Genomic DNA, 25,111 nt, shown 5'->3' with positions numbered 1-25,111 from the left:
ATTTTGTACATTTCCTTCCCCAGATATGAGACCAGCCTTTTCTCCTAGAAGTCTAGTTTCCTTTATTGGGAAATAGTACTTGGGGATACATATACCAGGGTTGCCATTACTGTCCTCCCCAATTTTTGTCAACAGGGCTAGGAAATAAATATTTTTTAGAAATAGAGAAATATAAAATGAGCTCAGATTGATATATCCAATTTAAACACAGAATTATAGACTTTAAACTTCCTGATTTTATATTTGTTTCTCTTTTTTTGTGTTGTCCTAAAAATCTTGTTTCCTAGTAACATGAGTATAATTATTTGCACATTTATATATGTGTGTATGTATATGTATTTATGTGTACATGCAAATGTGTGTGAACACACACGAATAAATCATAAGAATACTAAATGCAGTTAAGATTATTTTAATGTTCTTTTTTTGTCCTAATGGTTATTTCTGTAGAGATCAGAGTAAAAATACCATGTTTTAAAGTCACTTGAAATTAGTTGTTGTTGGTTGTGCAACTAGTTTGAAATGTGACTAAAGTTTATTGTCTTTTGTTTGCTTTTGATTTTGGGGGATTGATTTACAAGTTAGTTTTCTGTTTAACTCTTATGATTTATTATTAAACATATAAACAAGAATGCAAATGTATTTGTCATACTGCCTTTCTTATGTAAAGATAATATATTATGAATACTACTCTGTTTCACTAAGCAAGGCATCCTGGACAGCAGTCAATAGAAGCATATAGAGAGAAGGTCACTCCTTTCTCTAGCTGTGTAGCATTTATTTGTGTGGATATACCAATTTCCTTTCTTTTTTTCCTTTTCTTTCCTTTCTCCCTCCCTTCTCCCTCTTCCTTCTTTCCTTTTCTTTACTCTTTCTCTCTCTCTCTCTTTCTTTCTTTCTTTCTAACAAAAATTGCTGCTATGAATTGTCTTGGGTATATATTACTTTTTATTTTATATTTGCTGTAATTTTTTAAAAGTAGGACTGCTGGGTCAAAGGATAAACACACACACATACTTATAGATAGATATATAGATAGATAGATAGACATGTATTTTCAATTTTCCCTCCATAGGAATAATGGTTTCACTATCTACAAGCACTACATAGGGTGTCTAATTGTTTACTAAACAATCAACTTTCAGTCTTACTATACAGTAGTAAAAGCTAAAAGAGTTTATTATCAAAATTTTGGTAACTATCTTAGTATAGTTTCAATTTGCATTTCTCTTATTATGAATGAATTTTACATGCTTAAAGGCTATTTGCATATTTTTCCATGAATGAGAAGTTATTTTAAATTGCATTCAACTTTAGATAATACTTATTGAATTCTTGTTATGAAAGATGAATAAAGATGGGTGTTTCTGCTTTTCCATCTTTTCTGCTGTAATTCTGCTAGTGTGTCCACTGTGATCCCCTGGTGTCTTTGATGCTTCTCATGTTACTAATGCTTCATTTTTTGCTTCCATTTTTTTGACTTATATCTTGCTTTTTCCCCCCTCATGCTGCCCTATTTTTTCTTTTGAATTTTGTAATTTTTGTTTGAGTTCTTTATAAAAGAGAAGTATAGTGTGTATGTGTGTGCATGTATAGTCCTGTAAATATATTTTTGAACTATTTCACCTTCATTAATTCTTGTTCATCATTTGAATTTTGCTTGTGTTCTTTTCCTTTCCTTTCCTTCCTTTTCTTTTCTTTCTTCTTCCACAGTTTTAATACTGAGTTTCCATTGCTGATCTTTGTACACTATCAGGCATTTACTGAAGAACAGTTAGAAGGGGACTGTACTTGGGTGGTAGTGATTTGGTAGAGCATACAATTTTTAACCCATGTTTGTGGCATTGAATTTTTTTTCAATAAAAGTTGATATTTCCTTTGCTTCTAGGAAAAAATTTCTCTTGTTATTTGGTACTCCAAAACTGATTATGTATCATAGCAAAGTCCTTTTAAGCCATAAAATTGTCAATCTTGTGAATTGGTGACTCTGCATCCCTTCTTCACTGCATTTTATCTCTAGTGGTCCCCTTTGCTAGATGGACTTAGTTGTTTACAGTTAGAAATGGTGCCATCTATGAATCCTACCCTACCACTCTTGTGATTCTGTAGTTTCAAACTGGATCTTTACAGCCACAGTCTATTCCCTTTGATTTTTATACTTATTCATGCCCTACATATCAGTATTGTAATAAAAGGAAACTTAGGTAGGAATTTCAGGATTTGTGGTACTTACTTTCAGAAAAATTTCCCATTGAGGTATATGTAGGATTCTGCCACCCCGTTTTAAAAATTTGGTCAAGATTTTATTGTATTTCTTTCTTTGTAGTTTGAAATAATGTCAAGTTTCCTTGAAAATGGTGGTTTTAATTAAAGTTCTATGTTATTTTCCATTACTTTTGAAGGGGAAGAGTGATATAAACATGCAATTGCTCTTATAAGACATTTTAGGAATGTTAGAATAATGATGATCCTCTTTAAATTTTTTTTTTTTTTTTTTTAGCTGTAGTTGGACACAATACCTCTATTTTGGGCTGGGGATGTGGCTCAAGCGGTAGCAGCGCTCGCCTGGCATGCGTGCGGCCCGGGTTCAATCCTCAGCACCACATACCAACAAAGATGTTGTGTCCGCCGAGAACTAAAACATAATAAATATTAAAAATTCTCTCTAAAAAAAAAATACCTCTATTTTATTCATTCATTCTTCTGTGGTGCTGAGGATCAAACTCAGGTTCTCAGATGTGCTAGGCAAGTGCTCTACTGCTGAGCCCAGCCCAATGACGATTCTCTTAAAGATTTTTGTAGAGGACAGAAATGGCCAATTTGAGAGGAGATAGTAATGTTACTTTTTCATTGATCTTATGTGAAGAGAGAAAGGCAGAGTGAAAGAAAATATTCTAGGATGATATTAAAATTGCTGGCTTTGGTGCTCAGTTTTATGGTGATATTATTAATGTGGTTAAGAACTGAAAAAAAGGCAGCCAGGTTTTGGGGAAAAGATTATGAATTCAGTTTTAAGTTGCCTGTGAGACAGCCCAGTGGACAATGTGGATATGGAGACTCTGAAGCTCATGTGAGAGGTCTGGACTGTAGATAAGTTTTGTGAATCAGAAACTCTGAATAGGATTGAAATTCTAGAATGAGATTCTTCAGAGAGAGTGATATAATGGGAGTTGAGAACAGAATACAAGGGTTTAAACCTGGGATAAGACCCTAGTTATAAGGAAGTAGATAAGAAATATTCAGCCAAAAATTCTGAAAAGAATGGTCAGAAGGGTGGGGGGTGGGGAAAGCATGAGAGTGGTGGTTTGAAAACAAGGGAGAAGAAAAGTAAATAGAGTTAATAAGTATATCACTAGAATTCCTGTAGATATGTTAAAAATATTGGCATATAATTAACTTGGATGGTTAAAGATTCTTTGGCACAGACTTTTAAAAACTCTGTTTAAGAAGTATGAAAGGAAGAAAAACCAGAACATAGAGGAAGCAGTTCTCAAAGTAGTTACATACTATTGGTCTTCCCAAGTGTATTTATTGATTTGTGGAAAATGAATATAGTGTTTTCAAGGTCAATGACCCCATTTTCTTTATTCTAATAAGAAGTCCTTTATTTATTTCAAACTACTCAGGAAACAAAGAAGAAATAGCAAGTTATTGCTTCAAATTGAGGTTGACAAGAAATCTACTTCCTTCTCCATTCTCTTTTTGTTCTGTACCTTTCAAACACACTGAACCTTAGGAGAATTCATATACACTGAGCTGTCTTATAGTATTATGGAGTGAAGCAGACCCATAGGCTCATTGGACTTGCAGCAACAAAAGCCACTGGCACTTTCAAAGTGTATGTGGAGGGCATGTTACTTCTGCCCTGATTGCTTAAACCTGATGCCCTGTAGCTGAAGGTTATTCTTGTCCTGATGATTCAATAAAAGCTTCTCTGATGTCTCACATATTAGATTATCTTCTTCAATTTCAATTTGACTAATTTAGTTCTTTGGCTTTTTAGATAATGTGTAGGTAACCTTCATGTTGGGCTTATATGAGATGAGATGTCATAGGGTCTTGGTTATGGTGTAATTTTTATGTGGTATCTAATGTCCTTAAGCTAAAAGGCATTGCTGCACAGAGTAACCCTGAGAATTTCTGTCCTTTCTCCTTTGCTGCAATTTTGAAAATGTATGCCATTGTGTAATTCAGTGTTAGTTTTTAATGTGAACTTGCACATATAAAGTAACTGAAATGTGTGTATTGAGTGGGTAATGAAGTCGTCATATGAAACTCTTACAATGTTACTTATTAGATAAGAAATTGAATTTTAACTTTTTGCTTCCTTTTTCAAAAAGAGGGATATTAGACTTGACTTGTTATTTATGATCAGAAGCACATAATACAAGTAGAATCTTTTGTTTTCCTTTGTTTTGTTTCATATCAGTTAAGGCAATATTTTTTTTTAAAACCATTTTTGCAGCTTTTATTTAGGTTGAGTGTATGGGGAACAAGTTTAATTTTGATTATTATGGCTACAGTACACACATGCTTTAATTTTGTTTAGTTCTTATGAAGAGTTCATAAAATAATTTTTTTGGGGACTGGCTCAATTTGATCATTTTTCAAAGACCATCAATAGGATGACTATTCAAAGGTTTAATAAAGAGAACTTCAAATACTCCAAGAAGTGCTTCAAAATTTGAATTACAACATGCTTAAGATACTTAGCTTTTGTTCTAAAGTGTAGCATTGTTTTGTTCTTTTGAAACCCAGAGGTCTTGGAAGCTAAGGAAATTGAAAGTGCAGACTCTTGAGGATCCCTATACTTGGCACATTTAATAATTGTAGCCTTAGCCCTGGAGCATACCTTTTATGTACCACTCTGGAATTGATTTCAAAGGACTCAAGATCCTTTATGAGGTTGTTGTGCATTAGGATTTTCTTTTAGAGTTCTTTAGGCATGTTGCATTTTTAATTAGTGCACACTTAGGAAATATGCCTTAAATTTGAAAGTCAAGAGATCCAATAAAATGAGTCACCAGAGGGAAGTTTTGTTTTAAATTCTTTTGTTATGGGAACAGAGTGAAAGCACTCTTGAATAATAATTACAAGCTCTATAGATGAAAGAGATGTTTAACCTAAATGTAGACAAGTAGATTCTGTTCTTTTATTGAAAAGGGGATAATAACATCAACTAACATTTGTTGAACCCTTGTGAAGTGCCAGAGATATGGGCTAAGTTATAGGTTTTTGTATGGATTTTCTTACTTATCCTTGAAGATCCCTTTGAATAAAGTACTCTTATTCTTCTCATTTTACCTATAAAGAAACTAATGTTCAGGGAGGATCAGTAACTTGTTTAAAGTTTCCAGCAAGCAGGGAGTAGAGCCTGGATTCTCACCCCGGCAGTTCAACTTCAAATCCAACACTCTTAATCATTGAGATCCAAGAGTGGTGAGTTGTAGGATATTTTAAGATCCCTTTAGAAGACAGTGTGATTGTGAGTGTGGGTGGATGGTAGTGGTTGTTGAGGGACAAGATATCTCATACAAGCCGCTGCATATTGTACTGCTAAGGGGCTAAGTGAAAATGAAAGCTAGCCTCCCACTGCTGGGCAAACTGTGCACCCTCCTACTGACTATTGCAGGGTTGTGCTTATCCAGAAAGCAGCACATTTTTCTAACTCTTCTGCCTAGATGGGGCACATTTTTCTAATTCACTTTATGGCAAATATCAATTCTGTAACCCTATTCTGAATACCACTGCCTACATTTCCATTCACTGACAAGAATCCTTCAACTCCAACCTGCCACTTTCTAGTCGTCTTACTTCCTCATCCACCTTTATGCTGACAACTCCAAATTGATATCTTCATTCCAGATTTGTCTCTCAGACTCTACTCTTCTATATCCAACTGCCTACTTGAGAGCTTCGCTTGACTGTGTATTAGACAAATACGCATCTCAAATTTATCATGTCCCCAACTAGACTCTTCATCTTCCTACTACTCCTGTAGCTGCCCTCACTTCACCAGTTAATGGGGCAGCTCTATCTTTCCTGTTGCTTCAGACCAAAATCCTTAAAGTATCTTGAGTTCTCTCTATCCTATGTCTAATCTCTTAGGAATTCCTATTGACTCAACTGTCAGAATATATCTGGAATCTGACTACTATGCCCACCTCTGCTGCTACCAACCAGGTCCAAGGCTTTATTCTCTTGTCTGGATTATTCCTGAAGCTTCCAGTGAATATCCCTGTTTCTTCTCTTGCTCCACATGCTTCATTTTATTCACTAGAGTGATCCTTCCAAAATATAAACTGGATCATGTTTCTCTGTGTTCAAATATCTGCAGTAATTCTCATAGAGTTCAACATAATCCGCAGCTTCCTTTACCTTTTTGTTTCCTATACTGTGTTCATTGTAGCTTCTCTGCCCTGCTTAAACTGGTCTCTTTGCTGTTCTGCAAACATGTGTATGCTCTCCTGCCTTAGGTTTTTGCTGCGCTGCTACATCTGTTAGCAATGCCCTTCCCTCAATTTAAGCTTGGCTAATTTCCTTACCTCTTCAAATCTTTTCAAATGTCCCCTTCTGAATGAAGTTAATCTTGGTTTTATTTGACAATTAAATTTGTTCTCTATTTCTCTATCAACAATCTCCCCCCTTTTTTCTTTTTTTTAAAAAACAGTATAGGTCATTTTCTGATCATGCTAAATTGCCCAGATTGGTTTTAAATCTGTGATCCTCTTGACTCAAACTTCCTAATTGCTAGGATTACAGGTGTGCTCTGCCATGCCTGGCAATAGCTTACTTTTTATTATGTTTATTGATTTATTGCCTGTGGTCTAATCTTTCCCATGACTAGAACAGAGTAGACATTCAATAAATATAAGTTGAATGAATGAATAAATAAATGAATACAGTCCTATAGTCTAGGTATACTTCTGTTCTTATATAATTTTGCTCTTATAGTTGACAAAAGGCTAGGTGGTAGAGCTTGCATAGATAATTGTTCTCTAAATAAATATCTTGAAAGCACTTGTAAAATGTACTGGTGAAATGTAAAATGTATAATGAGCATCTGAAAAGAATGAATCTCAACAATTCCCTCATCACATATGAAGTCAAGAAATTGCATGATTTTATTGATTATCTGACAAGTCTTAGATGTTTTTGCTTAACAAGTGAGTAGAGAATGTGTGTGTGTGTGTGTGTGTGTGTGTGTGTGTGTGTGTATGTGTGTATGTATTTTTTTTTTCCTTTTCAGGCCAAACAAGCCACCAAATGATTACTTTGGAAGCAAGGAGATGGGAGTAGGTGTGGGAATAGAAGTGGGCTTGGAAAACAGGGATGTTTATAGATTATGGTGAAAATTACATATTATAGTTATCTTCTTTCCATTTTATTTTATGTTAGCCAAGACTGAATTCTATAAAATCAGCTGTGATAGTATTGTGCAGAAAAGTCTGCTTCTTTTCCCTTTCTTTACTTAAATCTGCCTGTGATGATTTAGATTGTGTCCCTCCCCCACCCATTAACATTTGTTTCCAGTTCTTCACATTATTTCTGGACTATATTGTGCTAAACTTTCTGAGGGGTGGTGAAGGAGGATAGTGAATCTAAAAAAATTTGCTTATGCACTCAAGATTAATTATTTTTTGGTACTGGGGATTGAACCCAGGGTTGATTAACCACTGAGTCACATTCCCAGCCCTTTTTGTTTTTTATTTTTGAGACAGGGTTTCGCTAAGTTGCTTAGGGTCTTGCTAAGTTGTTGAAGCTGGCATTGAAGCTGGTCTTGAACTCAGGATCCTCTTGCCTCAGCCTCCTGTGCCATCACTCCCAGCTTAAGATTTATTCTTAATAAAAATTATGATAAATGCTGTCTTTTCTAACACTATTTTAGTATTTGGCAGTCTTTCACTAGTGGCATACACTTTCTTCTGACATTTGGCAAGTATAGATTTTAGGCAATTGTTAACATTTGTGTTCATGGTGAGGATTGACATCTACTAGAAATATTTCCCCTTTATATTTTGCCAGATAAGTTTCACTAAATGATATCCAGAGTGGATATCATAAAGCCACAGTGATTCTGTTGAAGACTTGTTGAGATGATCAAAGTATTTCAAACTTTGGGAAGCGACATCTATTTCCAGATAAAACTATCAAATGTATGTGATGTGTATACTCACATATGTGTGCTATGACAATAATTAGGGTATAGATAGAACCAGGTTAATAAGAATGATGCATGCTTATTGGGGGAAATTACATGGAAGAAGTCAATGATATAGGTACCTTGAAAAACACAAATTAAATGCAATGTCAGATATATTAATAAATCATGAATTAAATTTTTAAAAGTATTTAAGATTTTTATTTACTTCTTTTCTCATGAATGACATATTGAATTTTCACAAAATAATTTTTATTGATCTTTAAAATAAACAAGTAAATAAATAAATAACAGCAGAATGCATTACAATTCATGTTATACATATATTCCACATTTTCCGTATCTCTGTATATAAAGTATTTTGACACCTAATTCGTGTCTTCATACATGTACTTTGGTTAATGATGTCTATCACATTCCACCATCCTTACTAATCCCCTGCCCCCTCCCTTTCCTTCCCACCCCTCTTCCCTATCTAGAATTCATCTATTCCTCCCATGCTCCCCCTCCCTACCCCACTATGAGTCAGCCTCCTTATATCAGAGAAAATATTCAGCATTTGGTTTTTGGAATTGGCTAACTTCATTTAGCATTATCGTCTCCAATGCCATCCATTTACCTGAAAATGCCATGATTTTATTCTCTTTTATTGCTGAGTAATATTCCATTGTGTATATATGCCACATTTTCTTTATCCATTCATCCACTGAAGGACAACTAGGTTGGCTCCACAGTTTAGCTATTGTGAATTGTGCTGCTATAAACATTGGTGTGGCTGTTTCCCTGTAGAATGCTGTTTTTAAGTCCTTTGGGTATAGTCCAAGGAGAGGGATAGCTGGGTCAAATGGTAATTCCATTTCCAGATTTCCATGGAATCTCCATAGTGCTTTCCATATTGGCTGCACCAGTTTGCAGTCCCAACAGCAATGTATGAGTGTACCTTTCCCCCCACATTCTGGACAACACTTATTGTTGTTTGTATGCATAATAGCTGCCATTCTGACTGGAGTGAAATGTAGTTTTGATTTGCATTTCTCTAATTGCTAGAGATGATGAGCATATTTTCATATATGTATTGATTGATTGTATATCTTCTTCTGAGAAGTGTCTGTTCAGGTCCTTGGCCCATTTGTTGATTGGATTATTTGTGTTTTTTTTTTTTTGGTGCTTAGCTTTTTGAGTTTTTTATATATCTTAGAGATTAGTGCTCTATCTGATGTGTGAGGGGTAGGATGTAGGCTCTCTGTTTGCCTCACAGATTGTTTCTTTTGCTGAGAAGAAACTTCTTAGTTTGATTCCATCCCATTTATTGATTCTTGGTTTTAATTCTTGTGCCATAGGAGTCTTATTAAGGAAGTTGAGGCCTAATCCCACATGATGAAGATTAGGGTCTACTTTTTCTTTTATTAGATGCAGAACATAAATTCTTATCTTAAAGATAAGAATCATATGATCATCTCAATAGGCGCAGTAAAAGCATTTGACAAAATACAGCATCCCTTTATGTTCAAAACACTAGAAAAACATATCTCAACATTGTAAAGGCAATCTACACTAAGCCTCAGACCAACATCATTCTAAATGGAGAAAAATTAAAGGCATTCCCTCTAAAAACTGGAAAAAGACAGGGATGCCCTCTTTCACCACTTCTATTCAACATAGTTCTTGAAACACTGGCCAGAGCAATTAGACGAAAGAAATCAAAGGGATATGTATAGGAAAAGATGAACTTAAATTAGAACTATTTGCTGATGATATGATTCTATACCTAGAAGACCCAAAAAACTCCACCAGAAAACTTCTAGAACTACTAAATGAATTCAGCAAAGTAGCAGGATATAAAATCAACATGCATAAATAAAAGGCATTTCTGTATATCAGTGACAAATCCTCTGAGAATGAAATGAGGAAAACTACCCCATTCACAACAACCTCAAAAAAAAAGATACTTGGGAATCAACAAAAGAGATGAAAGATCTGTATAATGAAAACTGCAGAACCCTAAAGAAAGAAATCAAAGAAGACCTTAGAAGATGGAAAGGTCTACCTTGCTTTTGGATAGACAGAATTAATATTATCAAAATGACCATACTACCAAAAGCACTATACAGATTTAATGCAATTCTGATCAAAATCCCAATGGCATACCTCATAGAAATAGAAAAGGCACTCATGAAATTCATCTGGAAAAATAAGAGACCCAGAATAGCTAAAGCAATCCTTAGCAGGAAGAGTGAAGCAGGTGGCATCACTATACCAGACCTTAAATTATACTATAGAGTGTTAAGGTTTAGTATGCCTGTTGAAGCCCCCTAAAGCCCAAGGTTATGCAAGAGCAGTGGCTAAGACAAAGGTCAGCTGGGGCAGGCCCAAGCTAGGAGGAGAAAATGTTCTTTTCCCCTTATCTTAAGTCACAAGCTCTGCATACCTGGGCCAACAGGGAGAGGCTCTTGGCATGCTTAGCCTGGGAACAGTACATAGTAAAGAAACACATGCAGCCTCAGGGGATTAGATAAACTCTATAAAGGAACTCTTGGCTTTACTAATAAATAAGAACGATCAGAGTTTAGTTTTGTATATTTGCTGAAGCATGTTATTAGGGCAATGTGGACAAAGTGATGTAAAAGAATTGTTTGCCTTATGTCAAGAAGTGTATAAAAGGAGCTAAGAAATAAACATCAGCATGCAGTTGCATTTGCTGCCTTTGCTCTGCATCCCTTGTGTCCTGATTTCTTCGCGACCCTTACCCAGGGACCCGAACGCACTAGACGTTCACATTTGGCGCCCGAACAGGGACTTGAACCCTGGACCCTCAGTATTGTTACCAACAGTAACAAAACAGCATAGTATTGGCACCAAAACAGACTGGTAGACCAATGGTATAGAATAGAGAATGCAGAGAATAACCCACATAATTACAGTTATCTTATATTAGACAAAAGTGCCAAAAACATGCACTGGAGAAAAGATAGCATCTTCCACAAATGGTGCTGTGAAAACTGGAAATCTATATGTAACAAAATGAAATTAAACCCCTATCTCTCACCATGCACAAAACTTCTCAAAATAGATCAAGGACAAAATAATTTTAATAAAGGGGTAGAAATATATATATATATATATATATGTGTGTGTGTGTGTGTGTGTGTGTGTGTGTATGCATGTACACATGTTCTTGTATGGAAAATTTTGTTTTCAAATTTAATATTATTTTTTATTTAAACATTTTTTGGTATATTATGATTTTTATTTTTATTGGTATATTTTTATTGGTATATTATGATTCTACATAATAGTGGGACTTGTTGTTATGCATTTGTTCATGTATACAATATAATAATATAATAATATAATTTGGCCAGCATCCTTCCCCAGTATTTCCCCTTTCTTTCCCTTCCTCCCTCTCCCTAGTCCCTTCTCTTTATTCTACTGATCTGCCTTCAATGAGACTCTCTCCCCTTTCTTTTCTTTTTTCCTCTCTAGCTTTGAGTGGATATCTTTTACTTCAGGAAAGAATAACAGAGAGCATTTTGTTGGGGGAAGAAAAAGAGTTGATATTGTTGCAGAGAAGCCTATTAGATCAAGAATGTTTCTGGTTCAGCTTTAAAAATTGACAGTAACAGATGACATATTTGGAAAATTTCAGGAAGTCTTTCCTTAACAGTAGAATAAGCTGATGACTTTTTACCCTATGTTGCTGACAGCTGTATATTTTTGACTATTGAGGAAATAATAAAAGAAGCAAATATGATCAATAGGGAAGAACTTGGTGGTATGCAGTCCAAGAAATTTTGGGCATATCCATCCTTAATATATGTGTTAAGTAGAGTAAAGATACAAACGAAAGCCTGCATACCATGTGCTCACATATGTGAAAGTTATAAATCAAGCTAAGAGGCTGTTAAAGTAGGTTTTATCCTCCAGTTTTCCTACCTTGAGAATATACTTTCAAAATGACCCAGAAGGCAAGATTTGGATTTATAATTTTTTGGATTCCTTGGAGTTTCTTGTTAGAATGAGCTTAGTTCTCCCCACAACATGTGGCCTGTCCCCTTCTCTTTCTACTTCTGATTCTGTCATGAACTTGAGGGCCCTTGAGCAACCACAAGCAGACAGCCACCTTACATACCAAAGCTTCAACTGTATTCAGCAGCAAACCATTGTCTCTTGGTTACTTCTCAGGTGTAGGGATGAACATGTTCAGTAATCATACCTGGAAGGATGGATTCCAAGTAGAGGCTGGTATAGGCACTGGAAGTTGGTTTGCACTGGTTAACCAAGGAGTTGTGGTCCTGTGCACCCTGAATGAATCAGTAAGGATAGATAAGGGCTCTGAGTGGGTGTATTGCCTTGGTCTTTTAGATTCCTCTAAAGCATGAGGTGGAAGGAGGGGCTGCTCTTATCCAGGACTATGGACAGTATTGGTTTGGGACAAAGTAGCCATTTTATTGTGGAGAGGATAACCATAAATTAGACAATGCTAGACTTTAGGAGAAACAAACTTCAAGAATTTCAAATTAACAGTAAGTGTGATTCTAAGAGGCTATATATGACATAGTTGAATGATTGAATGTAAGTTGCTAAAAATGAAGAAAGAAGATGCAGAGTTGGCTAGGCCTGGGCTTTAAAATATATATATATTTTAACCAGGACCTAGAATTGTGCTGATGTGTTTAAGTGCTCCATAAATAAACATTGAACAGCATTAACAATTCAAAACCCTGGTGTATATGTGTAGGGAATGTGAAATTGAAAAGAATATGGATCAGAGAAGAGGGCCATATGCAGATGGCAGATAAAAGAGAAAGGCAGAAAGTTGGAAATGCTAAAGCACTTCACATTTGATAGAGTTGGCATGATATGCTGAAGGCAAAAAAAAAAAAAAAAAAAAAAAAAGAAAAGGATTCCAAAGCTATAGTCACAGAGAAAGAAACAAAAAGAATAAGGAAAGAATAGTTTCTCTTTATGAACATGATACATGAGATTAATAGATGACAGATGCTACACATAAACTCTGATGTGAAATTGCCACTGAAGGAACAAAGATTGGGACAGGGCTTTTAATTAAGTGGAAAAGCAAGGAGATTATAATTTGTATTAAATATTTAAATACTTGTATATTGCTATCTCTAGAACTCTAAGAGTAAATGACCAGAGTAATTGCCTTGGGGAGAGAAATTAGGAACAGAAAAGGGATTTGCTTTCACTATGTACATTGTTAATCCTGTGTTTCCTGTAAGTACTTAGCTAATCAAAAAAGAACTGAGGGGCTGGGATTGTGGCTTGGCGGTAGAGTGTTCACCTAGCACGGGTGGGACCCGGGTTCGATCCTCAGCACCACATAAAAATAAAAGCATTGTGTTGTGTCCATCTACACCTAAAAAATAAATATTAAAAAACTGAAGCTCTAGATGATGAAAATAAAAAAGCCTCATCTCTTTAAAATATTTGAAATGTACATCCTGAAGAAGTATATCCCTGAATTCTAAAATGATCTGTAAATGTGATTATGGAGTCTCTCCTGAGATTCACTAAGACAGGTCTACCAAAGCAGGATGCTATGTAGTGAATATTTGTATACTCCTTTCCCCCACAAATTTATACATTGAGATCCTAACCCCCAAGGTTATGGTGTTAGGATGTGAAGTCTGTCTTTGGGAGGTAATTAGGTCATAAGAGTGGAGCCCTCATGAGTGAGATTATTGCCCTTATATAAAGAGACATAACATTTTCAGCTCTCAACCATATAAAGACATAATGAGAATGCATGTGTCTATGAAATCTGATATCAGGCCTTCAACACATGCAGGATCTTCCACCACCTTGATCTTAGACATCCCAGACTTTAGAACTGTGAGAAATTAAATTTTTTAAGTCAACCAATCTATGGTATATTTGTTTTAGCAGCTCTAATTGACTAATAGACAAGGAAAGGCATACATCCTGATCTTCAAAAGAGGGGGAACAATGAGACTAGACATCTAAGCACCAAACTGTAGGAAAACTAAACTAAAATGTAATTAAATGGCAGTAATTGCTAGTAGTTAGCCTGGATTCTCCAGGAACAACTCACATCACACTAGAATTTTTGAAAAATTGAACTCTTAAATAGAAAGGCATAGAAAGAGTGTTTCTATTTCAGTGAAACATTTGGAAAAGCTTTCCTATGATATAATTTCTTGATAAGACAAAAAATTGCTTGAAATAACTGCTTGAAAATAACTGCTTAATAAATGCTTGAAATTCATATCTAAAGTGTTTATTAATTGTCATTATGTACCTTGAGGGCGATTTGTAATGGTATAAAAATTAGGTTTCATAGATAGCTTTCACCTGGTCAGTGATTTAACTGGTAATTCTAGAATTCATACTGAATAAATTAATGGATAAACAAGGAAACTAGGAGGGAGTATTAATGTGTTGGGTTCTCCAAAATCAATTTTTTGACTTGTAAGAACAAAAGTTAAGATTATTTAGGATGAACTGTGTTTAGGAGAACAAAATAAAACTTTGCATTTAGAAGCAAGTAAAATTTATTTGTCCAAATACATGATAGGGAGACTTGAGTTTACAGTAATCTATGAAAAAATGACTTGAATAATATAGTTGAAAGATGAGTACAAAGTTGGAATAATCAGGTAAGCATGATGACTGTCTTAAGGAATTTAATAATCTTAAAAAAGAATTGATTGTTATAAAAGTTTATTTTTTAAACTGAGTGCAGTGATGCTTTCCCATAATCCCTGTGATTTGGGAGGCTGAGGCAGGAGGAACACAAGTTTGAGACTAGCCTCAGCAGTTTAGGGAGTTCCTAAGCAACTTAGCAAGACCCTGCCTCAAAATAAAATGAAAAGTATTGGGGATGTTGTGGCTCAGTATAAGTGCCCTGAGTTTAATCCTCAATACCTCCCAAAAGAGTTTATTTTTTTAAATGTCAAATATTGATATTAGGGAGTTTTCTATAGGAACCATATTACGGACAGTTACTTAGGTTTCTTAAGTCTTCCTGTAAGAACACCAACTTATGGAGAAGTATTACAGCTTTACTAAGAGGAGCCTGAGCCCTAGATTCTGAAGACTGTGTGTGTGTGTGTGTGTGTGTGTGTGTGTGTGTGTGTGTGTGAGAGAGAGAGAGAGAGAGAGAGAGAGAGAGAGAGAGAGAAAGAAACTATGTGTTACCGTAGGGAGAAAAACCGTGGGGAAAATTTAACGTTTGTGAGGGAATAGAGAACAACTTTTTTTTTTTTTTTTTTTTTTTTTGCAAATTTTAGAAGGGTGAGGTTTTTCATAGCTTCTCTCTATATCTTTGATCTTCTACCATCCCTCTCTTTTGCTGCTAGGGCACGACTAAACTACAAAATGGTGTGTACTGTAATAGAGAGGGATGGTAAAGGATATTAGATGGAGAGCAATGAGCTAGTTCATGCTAATTGTGGTAAATATGTGCTCCATGATCTCAGAATTAACTGCATTTAAAATTGAAATGTGTGTTAAACAAAGTAAATTTAAAAATGGATATAAGTTCAGTTTCAAGCAGGAGAAAAAGTAAAATTTGGGTATTATAGACAAAGATAGTCTGGGGAGAAGGGAAGGATTCCCAACGGTGGGTTTTCCCTGTCTTGAGGTCTATCCCTAGAGACATCTATTACTACTGTCTATAGAGATTTGTTCTCCTTCTTTACTTTCTGAAAACTGGGATTTTATTCTAGTCTGTCTTTAAACCTGTTTAAACCTGTTTATATCTCTATTGGATGAAATTCAAAAGTGGCAGATTTCAACTCAACCCAAGGAAGAAGCTTACAAAAATAATCACTAGCATCTAATGGTATAATGAATCACTCATTGTTTATATTTATTCAAGCCTAGTACAGTTGTTGAAATGAAGGCTGTTGTAGAAGGTATTCTTAGATGTTTAAGAGATACTCCCTAGATTTAAGAGTTTATAGATTATTAAGTGCAAAATTAATAAAAAGTCTTGGAATTCAACACTCAACACTCACAAAATAGTAGGAATTCTGTTTTGGATTCAGGTAGTATTGCTGTAAGACGTTGATAACAATTTGTCAGACTTTGACCTTGCTTCAACTTCATTTGCAAAATTCTGCAGTTTTATGTCTCTTATTGCCCTGATCTTCAATCAATCAGGATTACTGAATAGGACAGATACAAAAGATCAGGAAGATTTTTATAAGAAACTGCATTTATTCAAGGAATAATAATTAAATATAGTCAAGGTTCTTCAAGGACTTGTTGGTTTATTATTTTATATTTTTTTCTATGGAAAAATGAGCTTCTGAGCAACTTTCTTAATGTTCATTAAGGACAAACACAGACTTAGAAAATGACTTGGTTAAATTAGCTCAGTCTTTTACCTCTTGGCTGATAAACATTCTTTTGGAATGTTTATATATGATGTAGATAACTTTTATTCTTCTTAATTTTCCCCCCTTCCAGTTTTTGGTTCTTAGTGTAGCTTTGGAAACCCTTTGTGATTCTGCAGTGAATTGACATGTTATTAAAGGCTGTGAAGGTTCACTTAGATCTTATTTTAATTCACAACAATGTCCTCTACTTTTGTCCCTGAGATGAAAGAACAAAGTAATATTAGCAATCTTAATTTCAATGTAGGATAGTACCTGTTATAAGTAGGGTAACAAATAAAGCCCTTTGTGAGCCCTCATTTGATAGAACCCTAAGGCCATACATTGAAAGACATATCTTGTTGCATAGTTTGGCTCTAGGCTATGCATTAAGGTTACCAGAGGAATATCCCATCTGTCAATTTAGATTTGCCTGTGTTAGAGAGAATCAAAGTGGTAGGTGGAATGATGGAAAACTGAACCAAAACAAAAAGCAAACCAAACAAAAACATTTCAATCCTAGAACTGCATTTGAGAGAAAACATTTGGCAATAGTGTTTGAATCCTTTCTTGAAGCACATTTTCTATATTATAGCTGAATAGCTGAGAAAAAGAGATCATGTTTCTACTTTTAGAAAGGAAATAAAATCAGTAAAGAGAGAAGCAAGTAATTAACAGGATAAATTATAAGATGTTGTGATTTTACATTCTGTATATTATATGATAATAGTAATTCATACTTTCATTTGAAAAGAAATTAAAATAAGTTTTCAACTTAATACAATTTGAATAATTATTTTTTCAAAGCAAAAAGGCTTTTACAAAGTAAAGGAATAGTAGGCACTTTTTGTAAGTGACTTATGATAAAGGTAAACATAGTCTTAGGACAAGGCCATAGTTGACAGTCTTGAAGCAGGGGAAGGGGGTTCTCAGCAAGCATTTTGGATTATGTTCAATAAAGGAATTATATAGAACTGTGTTACATTTTAGAAAATGTGCTCCCTGTGATCAATAATGCCAGTGTTTTAAAATAAAAGTCAACATTTACTATAATTTTAAGTAGATGAATATATATATTTATACATTATAGTTATTTAAAAATATGGTTAGCTGGGCACAGTGGCACACACCTATAATCTCAGTGGCTTGGGAGGCTGAGACAGGAGGATCTCGAGTTCATAGCCAGCCTCAGCAACAGCAAGGTGCTAAGCAACTCAGTGAGACCCTGTCTCTAAATAAAATACAAAATAGGGCTGGGGATGTGGCTCAGTGGTTGAGTGTACCTGAGTTCAATCCCTGGTGCAAAAAAAAAAAAAAAAAAAAAAAAGAAAAGAAAAAAATGTTTAGAGTAACCCTAGGATGCTTAATATATAAATTGTCTTTTTCCCCCCCGCTTCAAATTTCTTATTATAATTGACTGGAAAATGGTTTGATACTATACATGAAGTGATAGTATACATTAGTGTTTGTAATAGTATAGAAAATCCTGAAGCATATAATTGTACTGAAATGCTTTTATATATTATTAAATTTGTCATAATCAGTCGGTTTGAGGCTTTCAATATAATTGTCTTTGTTATTAATATTAAACTTTGCTGAAGACACATGAAAGAATTATTATATTTGAAATTCACTATCTTGATTATGAACAGATACTATGTTAAGTTACTAGGGACAGCTTTTTGGAAGATTCATATTACTCTCAAGAATATTTCAAATGTCCACTTTTTGTATTAAGAAAATAGTGGCATGTAATCATGTGGCATCATATCTGAAGATTCTTAAGGCTTATAGATTCTACAATATTTGCCTCTATTTAAGATATTCATTTAAGATATTAATTTAAGAATTAGAGTATGTCAAGAGCCAATGAGGATGCTTCTTTGTTTTTTATCTCTCTCTTTTACTACATGTGTATAAGGTGAATAGTTTGGAAAGGCATTGGTGAAGCACTGATCTTTTCACTTACACATGGGTGTAGCAGAGATTGTGAATGTCTTTGAGTATACACAATATTACATCTATAGATACAAGGGAAGGATCCAGTAGACGGGGAGAGGTTGATAACAAAGAGGTGATGATTTTATGAAATGAGGCCAGGGAGAGATGAAAAATGGAGGAGAATGGGTAAGACTATCAGGGCAGGGAATTTGGAGAGAACATGGGCTCTTCCCTGAGGTTCTGATATATTCTTTAGGTGTGAAAGACAGGTATAGGAAAGAGAATAATTCTTCTTCCTAGAATCATTAAGATTGAGAGGATAATTTAAGGGATTTATTCTGTATAAGAGAGACACTATGAAAATATGTGCTCATCTATCCATCTAACTATCCATCCATCTGTCCACTTATAGCCAATTAATCAACTAAAAAGAAATTATCTTCCCTATGTCTATAATAAGAAACATTAAAACTAAAGTAAATATGATACTTTCTATTTACTTTTTGTTTTTATTTCTATGGGTTTCATAGGGAATATCAGGATATTTTCTGGGGAAAGAATTTTATGCTCTCTTAGCCTGAAATTGTGGAAGAAAATAGGTAGAAGATAAGTGGAAAGGTTTTCCATTGATAGATACATGTTTCTGTGGGTTATTAGTTTTTTGTTTTAAAAAATGGGTCAAGTTATATTTAGAAGAGATTTTTTCTCTTTATTTCTGTGGATCTTCAGTAAATGCTTGCTGGTTGATTACTGATGTAGGTTCATATTCATTTGTGGGCTTAGTGATTTGGGTAATAGCTTTAATGACTAATATGTTAATGTGAATGTCAATGTGAATATGTTATGATATGCCACCTATGATCACTTGATTATATGTTTAAGAACATATACACTTTTATGCAAAATATCTCAAAATTGATTCTTAAGGATAAAGTTAATGCCTTTAAAGCCATTCTTTAAATGACTTATAATTATTATTTTAAAATTTGTCTTGTCTAAATATCAATGCCTTCTCAGTTTTTATAGCTATGCTAAATCATATCAGAAAATAAATTTCCCCTAATGTTGTTCCACAATCAAGATCCTCAAATAAGTGACCTTCACAATAAGTAGAGACATAACACATCTTACAAAGTTTTGCCTGGCTTCTCATCTAAGTCATCATTATAAGAACAGGCAAAATATATGTGTGACTGGACAGAGCAATTAGACAGACGAAAGAAATTAAAGGCATAAAAATAGGAAAAGAAGAACTTAAATTATCACTATTTGCAGATGACATGATTCTATACCTAGCAGACCCAAAAGGGTCTACAAAGAAACTGTTAGAGCTAATAAATGAATTCAGCAAAGTGGCAGGTTATAAAATCAACACGCATAAATCAAAGGCATTCCTGTATATCAGCGACAAATCCTCTGAAATGGAAATGAGGACAACCACTCTGTTCACAATATCCTCAAAAAGAATAAAATACTTGGGAATCAACCTAACAAAAGAGGTGAAAGACTTATACAATGAAAACTACAGAACCCTAAAGAGAGATATAGAAGAAGACCTTAGAAGATGGAAAAATATAGCCTGTTCATGGATAGGTAGAACTAACATCATCAAAATGGCGATATTACCAAAAGTTCTCTATAGGTTTAATGCAATGCCAATCAAAATCCCAACGGCATTTCTTGTAGAAATAGAGAAAGCAATCATGAAATTCATATGGAAAAAATAAAAGACCCAGAATAGCAAAAACAATACTAAGCAGGAAGTGTGAATCAGGTGGTATAGCGATTCCAGATTTCAAACTATACTACAGAGCAATAGTAACAAAAACAGCATGGTACTGGTACCAAAACAGGCGGGTGGACCAATGGTACAGAATAGAGGACACAGAAACCAACCCACAAAACTGCAACTTTCTTATATTTGATAAAGGGTCTAAAAGCATGCAATGGAGGAAGGATAGCATCTTCAACAAATGGTGCTGGGAAAACTGGAAATCCATATGCAACAAAATGAAACTGAATCCCTTTCTCTCGCCATGCACAAAAGTTAACTCAAAATGGATCAAGGAGCTTGATATCAAATCAGAGACACGGCATCTGATAGAAGAAAAAGTTGGCTACAACCTACATGCTGTGGGGTCGGGCTCCAAATTCCTCAATAGGACACCCATAGCACAAGAGTTAACATCTAGAATCAACAAATGGGACTTACTCAAACTAAAAAGTTTTTTCTCAGCAAAAGAAACAATAAGAGAGGTAAATAGGGAGCCTACATCATGGGAACAAATCTTTACTCCTCACACTTCAGATAGAGCCCTAATATCCAGAGTATATAAAGAACTCAGAAAATTAGACAATAAGATAACAAATAACCCAATCAACAAATGGGCCAAGGACTTGAACAGACACTTCTCAGAGGAGGACATACAATCAATCAACAAGTACATGAAAAAATGCTCACCATCTCTAGCAGTCAGAGAAATGCAAATCAAAACAACCCTAAGATACCATCTCACTCCAGTAAGACTGGCAGCCATTATGAAGTCAAACAACAACAAGTGCTGGCGAGGATGTGGGGAAAAGGGTACACTTATACATTGTTGTTGGGACTGCAAATTGGTGCAGCCAATTTGGAAAGCAGTATGGAGATTTCTTAGAAAGCTGGGAATGGAACCACCATTTGACCCAGCTATTCCCCTTCTCGGTCTATTCCCTAAAGACCTAAAAAGAGCATGCTACAGGGACACTGCTACATCGATGTTCATAGCAGCACAATTCACAATAGCAAGACTGTGGAACCAACCTAGATGCCCTTCAATAGACGAATGGATTAAAAAAATGTGGCATTTATACACCATGGAGTATTACTCTGCATTAAAAAATGACAAAATCATAGACTTTGCAGGGAAATGGATGGCATTAGAGCAGATTATGCTAAGCGAAGCTAGCCAAGCCCTAAAAAACAAATGCCAAATGTCTTCTTTGATATAAGGAGAGTAACTAAGAACAGACTAGGGAAGAAGAGCACGAGAAGAAGACCAACATTAAACAAGGATGAGAGGTGGGAGGGAAAGGGAGAGAGAAGGGAAATTGCATGGAAATGGAAGGAGACCCTCAGGGTTATACAAAATTACATACAAGAGGAAGTGAGGGGAAAGGGAAAAATAATACAAGGGGGAGGAATGAATTACAGTAGAGGGGGTAGAGAGAGAAGAGGGTAGGGGAGGGGAGGGGAGGGGGGATAGTAGAGGATAGGAAAGGCAGCAGAATACAACAGACATGAGTATATCAATATGTAAATCAATGGAAGTGTAACTGATGTGATTCTGCAAGCTGTATATGGGGTAAAATGGGAGTTCATAACCCACTTGAATCAAAATGTGAAATATGATATATCAAGAACTATGTAATGTTTTGAACAACCAACAATAAAAAAAATAAATTTTGTTAAAATATACATAACAAATTTTACCATGTTAATCATTTTTTAAATGTGCGGAACAGCAGCATGAAGTACATGCACACTGTTATGATGTTTATCAGGTTTTTGAATGAATATTTTTTCAAAGTGATGTTACTACTAGATAAAGACATTGTCAAATGAAAAAAAAATATATGTGTGAGCTGCTTCAACACTATGATTTTGTGGAAGTCAAAGTACCTGCATGCTGTAAGATGTCTCACAAGTTGGCACTTATTTTTAACACATATAAATGCATTTGTTGAGTTTTTAATTTAGTCATGAATTTATGAGTGTAGATTAATTTGTGAGGGCATCTAAGCCCAGATAACATGATCTCAGAGAAATTTGGGGAATATCTGACACAGTAGTCCTTTGTGAGCTATAGATGATATCTGGAAGAGATGCCAAATACAGGTTTCAACTGTTTCCTAATTTTCATTTATGCTTGTCTTTAGAAAATATCTTTCTTAACTAATGAACATTGTTTTTATATACTTGTGCACAGGCAATATGTCAGCTGAATCACCAATCATACTGAATATTGATCCTCAGGATCTTCAGGTCCAAACATTTACTGTAGAGAAGTTGCTGGAGCCTCTCATAATTCAGGTACTAATATCATGGAAATTATAATGTGCAACAATGGTAGAAGAACTAAAAACATGGAAAACTAATGAACCAAAGAAAGATTTGATTTTTATATAAGAATATGACATCTAAAATTTTCCTTTTAATAAAGTGGTATTAAAATGTATAAAGAGATGTATTTAGTAATAATAATACAATTCTGAAAATTTTTCACCAGATGATCTTTTAACAGCAACAGCAGTATGAGTGTGTATATATAATTTTCAAAGTAACCATCTATAAATTATCTTGTTTGATAGTGAGTGAGATAGGTAGTGTGGTTAAAGCCACCTTTCGTATATAATTTCAGTGACTTGCTCAGAGATACGATGGCTCATTTGTCAAATAGAAACTATCTTTAAAATATCAAAATGCATGATAAAAGCAGCTGCTTAAAGGAATTCTTTGATAAAGTCTTTCATAAAGTGAATAATCCTTTGATAATATACATAATGATTCTCTGACTTACCCAGATTTTGTGTATTGGATTTTCTTAAAGCAGAGTTGAAGAAACTTATACAATGATATAGATATAACTTTTTTATCCTTAACCCAAAATTTGTGAGGGAACTCCCTTTATACTTATACCATACCTAGTAAATAACTTTTTTTCTGTGGACTCAATACACTCAGAGTTTACCTCTGTGTGAAACTACACTGATTTTTACCTCTGGCCATTTTAAAATGTTCTGCTTATTTTTTTCTATGAGATAAATAGTAGAGAGGGAGGTATACATTTTTACTTAGCATGAGTTGACATTTACTACAAATCATGAGCTTTGCTGATGATAGGTTTAATTATCCACTTTGGCAGGCTAAAATACTAATATCTGGTATGAAATTGATACTAGATGACTATGGAGACACCACCATTAAAATCTCTTGTCTTGGCTACCTGTGGAATAGTTTTATGTTAAAAAAAGGAAAAAAAATAACTTACTGTTTTTCTGATAAAGATCACTGAAAGAATTGTAAAAGCCAGCCAGGCAGCCAATCAACTAATCATCCAATCAACCAACAAAAAATCCATTTGGGGAAAAAAGATCGAATTAAAAAAAACACTCAATTTTACCATTAAGAGATAAACATTAACATTTTGATACATGTAGTCCCCATACCCCCTTCAGGAATGCAGGGCCTCACACCACACAGGATAGGCAAGTGTTCTACCACTGGCATACATTCTCCATCTGTATTTTCTTCTAATACGGTAAAATTATGGGTGATTTTTATACCCATAGTTTCTTACTACTTTTCAATATAAATAATATATATTCTTTGACTATATATACATAAAGAATACACATATAAACAAGGTGGAGAGAGTGCATTATATGTAGACTTTCCTCTGAGTAACCCTTATTTGTTCTGCAACAATGAGACATTTCAGTTGGTCACATAAGACTTGCAAAACAAAGGATGCTGACACGTTGTTTATGAATGGAGAAAGTATTGTGGAGAAACTACTTATATCTTGACAGAATCTAACAAATGTGATGTTTTACTAAGATACATTCTATAGCAGTCAATACAAATCCACATTTAGGGTTATGCTGGTCACAGTGTGTGTGTGTGTGTGTGTGTGTGTGTGTGTGTGTGTGTGTGTATTTTCTGGCATGTTCTAAAACTATTAAAACCATCTCGCCAACCATTTATTGATTCCATCTAGAAAATTAAAAGGGGGTAATTGACCTAAAGTGATTTTATTTGATTGGAAAGAAATGTAACTTAAAAATGTGATTATGTTAATTTTAGATTTTGATATAGCACCTAGATTCAGCCTTTTTATGATCAGCAAGTAGATGAGACAGGGAAAGGGAATTCAGTACGTATTTTATGACAGATAGTTCTCAGTTAATGTTAATGTAATACTAATTTTATCTACCTTGATTGTTGAGAGTGTTTTTGAAAATGTTTATTGATTTCTTAAGAATTGTTTGGCATATTACTTCATCAAAATCCCAGTTACAAAACAGTTTGTAGGTCTTAGCAATATTCAAGTCATATGAAATTAAAAATATTAATTATCTATAAAATGTCTACTATGTGCAAGAACTTGCTAATAAAGCAGAATTCTAGTATGACAAAATTATGACTATACACTTGATTTTCATTATAATGGATTATCTATAAAAACAATACATTTTAAAGTTAAAGAGTTATTATTTAAAAGTAACTGATGTTATTGAATTTGATGCTCAGTCTTGTTTTATCTGTCACTTTGATCACGTGTCACTAGTTAAGACAAGTAAAAGATTCCATTATAAATTATATTAAAGGTGATTTTTAAGGGTAACATTGTGCTAATTGTTTTATATTGATTTTGAAAGTGTTATTTTTATTTTAAAATATTTAATTGATAAAATTGTATGTATATATTCAAGGGGTACAGAATGATGATTTATGTATATATTATTTAATGATTACCATGGTCAAAGTAATGAACACATCCATCACAATGTGTATATGTGTGTATATGTGTGTTGTAGGCACTTAAAAATACTCTTTTATCATATTTTGAGTATATAATACAGTATTTTTAACTATAGTTATCATGCT

General features: G+C 34.3%; 1 protein-coding gene across 1 annotated transcript in view; it reads left to right on the top strand.

Moving 5' to 3' along the window:
* Ctnna3 (catenin alpha 3) overlaps window positions 1-25,111 on the top strand; it is a 1,674,700-nt gene that overhangs the window by 3,390 nt on the left and 1,646,199 nt on the right. Inside the window, exon 2 of the mRNA XM_026394645.2 lies at window positions 22,431-22,534. Coding sequence (XP_026250430.2) covers window positions 22,436-22,534 — 99 coding nt within the window. The 5' untranslated portion in view covers window positions 22,431-22,435. The remainder of the gene's footprint in view (window positions 1-22,430; window positions 22,535-25,111) is intronic.

The sequence above is a fragment of the Urocitellus parryii genome, chromosome 5 (assembly GCF_045843805.1).
Source record: "Urocitellus parryii isolate mUroPar1 chromosome 5, mUroPar1.hap1, whole genome shotgun sequence".
Lineage (NCBI taxonomy): Eukaryota > Metazoa > Chordata > Mammalia > Rodentia > Sciuridae > Urocitellus > Urocitellus parryii.
Note: the sequence above shows the minus strand (reverse complement) of the source record. Positions and strands in the feature narration are given on the sequence as shown.